At 54.2% G+C, this 6,932-nt stretch overlaps 3 protein-coding genes across 3 annotated transcripts; 2 read left to right on the top strand and 1 right to left on the bottom strand.

Annotated features, from left to right (window-relative positions):
- Window positions 1-388: 388 nt before the first annotated feature.
- Pmar_PMAR007581 (hypothetical protein) lies at window positions 389-720 on the bottom strand (the record flags this gene model as incomplete). The annotated part of the gene is made up of 3 exons (XM_002775135.1): window positions 389-452; window positions 507-567; window positions 624-720. The coding sequence occupies 3 exons, from the start codon at window positions 718-720 to the stop codon at window positions 389-391; spliced, it is 222 nt and encodes a 73-aa protein (XP_002775181.1).
- A 742-nt stretch (window positions 721-1,462) lies between these two features.
- On the top strand, window positions 1,463-5,731 carry Pmar_PMAR007580 (gag/pol/env polyprotein, putative; the record flags this gene model as incomplete). The annotated part of the gene is made up of 1 exon (XM_002775134.1): window positions 1,463-5,731. One exon carries the CDS (start codon window positions 1,463-1,465, stop codon window positions 5,729-5,731), a length of 4,269 nt encoding a protein of 1,422 aa, XP_002775180.1.
- Window positions 5,732-6,376: 645 nt separating this feature from the next.
- Pmar_PMAR007579 (hypothetical protein) lies at window positions 6,377-6,692 on the top strand (the record flags this gene model as incomplete). Its single annotated transcript, XM_002775133.1, has 1 exon — window positions 6,377-6,692. A coding segment is annotated over one exon (316 nt), but the record flags the coding sequence as incomplete, so codon positions are not given.
- Between the last annotated feature and the right edge of the window lie 240 nt (window positions 6,693-6,932).

Genomic DNA, 6,932 nt, shown 5'->3' with positions numbered 1-6,932 from the left:
CGAGCAGTTTCTGTTATACAAACGGCAAATTTGCGTATTTGTAAAGTGCATTTTGCTACTTTGCTCTTCTGTATATCAGCCATAGCGTTTTACACACTAGCACAACAGCAAAAGCCGCAGGGAATATACATTCCAGCTAATTAGCACTTTCTTGCTATTTGCTCCTTTGCTATTTTGTAACTGAGCCTTCGTTCGATCAAGTCGCATGAAAGGAAATTCTCAGATTACAGACTCGAGCGGAAGGGTCATCTGCCACAAACGCTGCCCCGAAAGGGTAACACGTTCACAGTTGAAATACAAGGAACCTGTAGAATGCTGGTGGAGCCAGCTTTTACTGTAACACCAGCGTTCAAATGAAGCTAGAAAAGCAGTGATGATAATAAGTAGACTACTTGGTCTTCTTATGCTGCAAAGTCTCACTCAGTACTGGCGGCTTGGGGGCTTTGATGAAGCTAAGAAATATCGATGATACAATTCTACGATAGTATTGTTGTTATTATTATTACCAGTCCTTGAAGAATACCATTCCCCATACACTAAATGCTATGATGTGGAGGAACATCAACACTACGATTACTAAGATGCCACTCGCTGTTATTAGTAATGCTAGTAGCTACTATTACCTGTTCGTAGACTCTCAGGTACTCCACTCACTATCTGGCCGTATACTGAGTCCTTCGAGGTAAAGGTGGTGAGATACTCTAATAATCTTTCTAACATTATCAACAACCAACAGTTTGATAGGAGTAAGAGCTTCACAACATTGGAGTGGCTGAACAGCGGAGCGAAGGTACTCTTGCGGCAGGCTTCATCATTTTGGTAGCATGATATTCTTACAAGGTGCGCTGTTTGGATGGACACCCGACAGGGGACGCGGAAACGTTACTGAGAAGCTAATGTATTGTTAGAACGTGTTTAGTTGATGAAGGAGAGACTATAGTCAGTTACTTAAGGGCAACTATGGTACTCTAAAGTAGTTGCTGTGTAGTTAGGAGTGCTGTGGGATCGGTTTGGTGATGCCGTGGGGTATGTATGAGCACTTTCTATGCTACCATGATGTTATGAAGGAGCACTTCTGTGATAAGATACTCACTGTGGAGTGTTTCGAAGATAACAGCATGATTGAGGAGCTCTTACGGACTACACCTAAATGGGAAGTACCACTCAGCTACCGCTACAGCTGCATCAACTGATCCTGGTCGTTATCGATGCTGGTGTGAGTGGTAATCGTATAACAGTGCTAGAGGGATGGATAGCTTATAGCAGGATCTGCTGCTATCGAGAGTAGCTGGGTAGGTGTAGCTGGCGAGCGCTGGCGAGCGCATGTGCACGCCAGGAGGCGGGCGCGCGGAGCCAGCTATGTCACGTCACGTGACGCGGTCACCAAGGGGACTGGGAGACGAGACGGTTGTGTGGCTTAGAGCCCCTCAGATAGCTTTGCTACAAGTTAATCACTCTTTACATGTCGAGTTTGTCACCTCAGAGTCCGGAGGCTACCAACATGGTGCCCAGACCCAGCGATGTGTTCGCTGAGCCTCCGGCTTTCGTTCCGGACGACTCTGAGCCTCTCGACTTGATTTCTTTCATGGCCCTTGAGGAGGCCGACGTCCCCGTGGATGGAGGGACTCAAACCGAGGTCCCCGGGGTTGAAGGGACTCGAACCGAGGGCGAGACTGCGGATCCCACCGACAAAGCTCTCAAGCTTGAGCGTTTTTCGGGTGCTCCCAAGACTATAGGCCTTGTGGAATGGCGCCGTCGTTTCGTGGCTCTCTCTGCGGCTCGCCGCTGGTCGTGGCCTATGGTCGTGGCCAAGCTCAAGGCCTTCTTGACTGGTCCTGCGGCCCGCTTGATTGACGTTTACCAGTTGCCTCAGGACCCTAAGGCGGCCGTCGAAGCTATTTGGGCGGCCCTTGACAAGGCCTACGGCCTGACGGTCCCTCAGGCCCTCGCTAGGCTGCGTTCTTGCACCTACGACCCCGCTGTGCCTGGTCCGTCGGTAGACGAGCTGGCGGCCAACATCATCGAGTGGTGTACCGTGGCCTGGGCCTTCCTTGATCCTGTCCACCGCGATTCTGTTGCGGCCAGTCTTTTTTGGGCTAGTCTCCCTAAGACTTCGCAGACCAAACACATCTACGGGCAACTTACGGCTGGTAAGGCACCGGGGTCCCTTACCTTGGTTGCCTCGGTTGAGGCCGCTCGTCCTCTTTTTGAAGAGGAGCGTGATGAGGTCACTGAGTTAAGTATGGTTGGCACCTCGTCCACCGGCCCTGACCGGTCTCGCGGCCATGCGCCCCCATTTTCTCGTTCCTCTTCTCGGAGCTCACACCCCTACGGTGCCGGCCATCCTCGCGGTCGCCGCCATGGCTCGGGTAAGGGCCACGGACGTGCCGGCGCTCCTACCGAGCTGAATCAGCTTGCTACCATGCTTAAGTCGCTTATGCGTTCGCAGCTGCCCAGTTCGCGATCGTCGTCGACTCAGGCTGATCGTAAGTGCTTTGCTTGTGGGGACAAGGGGCACCTGGCTAAAGCGTGCCCGCGCGTTCAACGCAGTCAGGTAGGGGGCATGGTTGTCCTTCGCTGCGTGGGCGACTCGCTTTTGTTCCTTTTAGACACCGGATGCTCCCTAACCCTCGTTACTCGTTCCGCTGTAAGCCGGCTTGGAGCCGCGTCTACCTGTTCGAGGGGTTCCCGTCCGTTGTACGGGAATGCATCTGTTATCCATGGCATTGCTGGAGTTGCTACGGGTACGGCTTGCGTTGGCGAGTTTCACATGGGGTTGGGCGGGGTCACCCTCAATCGGGTACTCTTGCTGGACCGTGACCTGCCTACGATAGGGGGTCTGCGTATCGATGGACTGCTTGGTATGGACTTCGTCCGTGCCTGCGGCTCTCTTACCTTGTCCTTTCCTCCGGACGGATTTCCCGTCTTGCGGGTGCCATCTTTTGTTCACCTTCCCTCCCTTTCTCCCCCCTCGTATACTCCGTTGGTTGGGTGTACAGCTAAGACACCAGTGCTGTCCCGGGATTATGGCGTACAGGTTACGGATGGCATCGATTGTCCCGTCTCTCGGTTGCACGAGCTGGGTTCCTTGCGCAACGGCGACGGCGGTCAGTTTGTTGTCAGTGACCTTGTGGAAACTGGCGATTTTGTCCTCCGCCAGCTAACTTCCACAGATCGGAGTTCGTCCGTGTCGTCATACTGGGAGGTGGAGTGGAAATGGCTTTCGGGCATACCTTCTCGTCATCTCATGCCGCCAGATTATGGTACATCGAAGTTTGACCAGCGCCTGATTGGTCTTTGGCAGGCTGCCATCGACGAGTGGATTGCTGAGGGTTGGCTTGTGCCTACCCCCTTGTGCGACCTTCGGGCCACCAGTCCACTTCTTCTGATCCCGCAAGAGCATAAGCCATCCACTCCTGTGCGCCCGGTTATCGACCTAAAGTGGCTCAATGACCGCATTAGCAGCTATCCTAATGAGCTGCGTGCGGGCCCGGTGGAGTGCCCCTCGCACATCCGCCGTTGGCGTGCTTTTGAGGCACCTCTCGAGGAGCTACGTCTGCTGGACCTGCGCAAAGCGTTTCTCCAGATCCGCCTGAGCCCTTGCCAGACCTTTTTCGTCGGTCTCCGCCTTCGTTGGAAGTCGCCGGAAGGCTATCGGATGGTACGCCTTCCCTTCGGCTTGGCCATTTCCCCGAAGGTGCTGGAGGTTGCGCTGGATAGGACTCTTTCCCCTTATCAGGGGCTCCTCGACAAATATCTCGATGATATTATCCTTCCAGCTAGCCTTGTGGATCAGGTTCGCGCCTCTCTGCTGGCGAGCGGCTTCCCGACTAAGCCTCCTGAGGTGTTGCTCGAGGCACGAGTCCTTGGTTTGCAGTGCTCTCGGGATGGGCGTTGGCGTCGTCGCGGCCCAGTACCTCGGCTCGAAGTTTTCACCCGACGTGGCGTTCATGCATGGGCGGGACGCTTCGTTAGTCACTATCCGCTGGTCGGGTGGGCTCGGCCGGCCTTCTCCGCGTTGAAGCGTTTGGCGTGCGTTCGTCATGACGGTTCCAAATCGCTCTGGGACGAGCCTTTGGAACCGCATGTCTTGGAGGCCTGCCACGCCCTCCAGCGGGATATTGACGCACGTGGGGATCCGGTGGGCGGCTATTGGCGTTACGACCGTACTCGGCCTTGGCGACTTTTTACTGACAGCAGTAAGTTTGCCTACGGTACGGTCTTGTGCATTGGTGATATTGTGGTCGAGGATTCCACCCACCTTCGTCGCGTGGGCGATACGAGGCATATAAACCTTGCGGAGCTCGATGCTCTCGTGAAGGGCTTAACTTTGGTGGACCGTTACATCCGTGCTTTGCGTTGGACGGATCGACTCTCACTCACAATCTGCTGCGACAACCGCAGTGCTGTCTCGTGGGTCACACGCCACCTGGAGAAGCACTGGCGTTCCGTCTCCGGTCTTCATGCTACCTTGGTCGAGCATCGCCTGCGTACCTTACGTGACTTGGTCACCCAGTTGCGCTTGGACGTGTGTGTCGAGTATGTCGCCAGTGACGCTAATATCGCGGATCCTCTGAGTCGCATTCCGCTGTACTGTGCCCCCCGTCCCGATGCTTTCGGCGTTACGGCATCTCTCGCTGTCCCTGCTCTGGCCAGTCCTGCCCGTGATGCCGAGGGCCGCCTTATCATCACTACTACTGCGGAGTTAGATCCTCTGGCGTCGGAGCTTCATGACCATGAAGGTTCTCAAAGCCTCTTCGGAAGGCTACGTGAGTTGGTCTCCTTCCCCGATCTGCGTGAGTATTGCCGCAACTTTGTGCGGAACTGTCCAGATTGCGGCCTTGGGAAAGTTACCGTGTCGGCCGCTGTTGAGGCTGGGATACGCCCGACCACCATTACTCCACGGGCTTCCGAGCCTTGGCAAAGCGTGCATACCGACGTGGTTGGCCCTTACAAGGACAGTCAACTCTACGTTGTTACCCTGATCGACAACTACAGTGGTTACCTACTAACTCGGGTTACACGTTCTATGCCTACGGGTCAAGTTGCTGCATCACTCCTTAGGGACGTTTTAGAGCGCTTCAATACGCTCCCTCGGACTGTGCATCACGACGGTGGCTCCCAGTTTACTTCGGTCGAGTATCTCACCGCGTTAACATGGGCCGGCTGTCGTGGTTGCCGGTCCCCTGTGAACAGCTCTTGGACGAACGGCAAGGTGGAGCGGGTGCACCGCGTTTTGAACGACCGCATACGGTCATCGGTGGCTTCTGGTCTCACTTTCGTCGCCTTCAAACATCTTGTGTCCCGGGCGACTCTGCGCTACAACACGGCTCCGGTTCGTCGCTACGGTTTGAACCCCCATCAGCTCATCTTCACTTTTCCTGCGTGGCCGTATCCTGGTGTTGACGGCTCCTACCGTCCCGAGGTTCCTGCTGAAGTTTCTGCTGCTTCTTCGTCAGTCACTACTCCCGGCGTGGCGCGTCGTCCTCGGGTTCCTAAAGTCGGTGAAATATGGTTATGTCGCCGTTTTGGCCACCTCAAGAAGTATACTCGACCATTCGAACCATGTCTCATTACTGCTCAGCTTTCTGACAAAGTTTTTCTTACCCGTACAGTTACCGGACGTAAGTCCCGTCCAACTCATTTACATCATCTTAAGTATATCTCACCGACTGCTGCTTCTCGTCTCGATTTGGGGTCCCTTCTCTCCCCCGGGGAGGGGGGCGTGTAGCTGGCGAGCGCTGGCGAGCGCATGTGCACGCCAGGAGGCGGGCGCGCGGAGCCAGCTATGTCACGTCACGTGACGCGGTCACCAAGGGGACTGGGAGACGAGACGGTTGTGTGGCTTAGAGCCCCTCAGATAGCTTTGCTACAAGTTAATCACTCTTTACATGTCGAGTTTGTCACCTCAGAGTCCGGAGGCTACCAACAGTAGGTAGTGTACGTAATAACCCCTTACCCTCGACTCTGTGCCCCTAGGTATAGTTGTGTACGGAATACAAGATTGTTGGACTCTGCCGCCGCTGTTAGCAAGGTTGGTATTGGGATGAACGCAAGCCTTTACCTACGGAAGACCAAGAGGGAGGATAAAGTGGAGCCAGCCTCAGATGCTAGTGATACGGGGGTGTAGTTCCCACTCTAAAGCTTGGCCTCTATTCTGATGATGATATCATCATGTCTGATGCATACAGGCTCGCTGCTTCCATGCGGTAGGAGCTCTCAGCATGATTATTCTTGTGAGTTTCAATGTTATGAGTTGTTGTCGAGTTGAGTCAAGCCGATACGATTGGTGATTCTCCGTGTGTATTGACGACAACATGAAATTGAGCTGTACTTGTGTAGTACTACTTTTTCAAAGGGCTACTGCTCGTCGTAGATGTCCGACAACAGCAGCCTCATCATCGAGAGGCGGCTGCTTCATAAGCAAACACCATCCAAGGTTGGTGACACTACTACTAAGGAGGATGATAATGCTACATCAATGGGCGCTCAAACCGAGGGAATCATGACCCGCGGGAAGGCCGCTGCTCTGGCGGCAGCAGCAACAACAACAACAGCAGACGTAGGGAGTTCCCTGAGGAGTGGTATGGACAAGGATGATACTACTCCAGTGGAGGATGCTAATGGACCTGCAACTGCCGATAGCGAGAATGCTGTAATACCCAGCGTTAAAGAGCAGCAACCTATTGAAGGTAGTAACGGCGATCTGGGTTGGCCCATCATGGCATTCAGGAGGACCAGTTGTGGGTGGCGCGGCAGCTACTCTATTGCAACACGGGAGTAGTAGAAAGGATGCTGATGAGGCGCATGATACTGCAAAAGCTCTTGGCTGGATCCGAACCTATCTGGTAGTACTGTCTGGGAACTGATATTGTTCGTGTCGTATATATCGTCTCACTGTATTCAGCTACCTTGTTGCCTGCCTCGGCTCA

Source organism: Perkinsus marinus (assembly GCF_000006405.1).
Source record: "Perkinsus marinus ATCC 50983 genomic scaffold scf_1104296956558, whole genome shotgun sequence".
Lineage (NCBI taxonomy): Eukaryota > Perkinsozoa > Perkinsida > Perkinsidae > Perkinsus > Perkinsus marinus.
The sequence above is the reverse complement of the archived record's forward strand: the minus strand, read 5'-3'. Positions and strand labels throughout refer to the sequence as shown.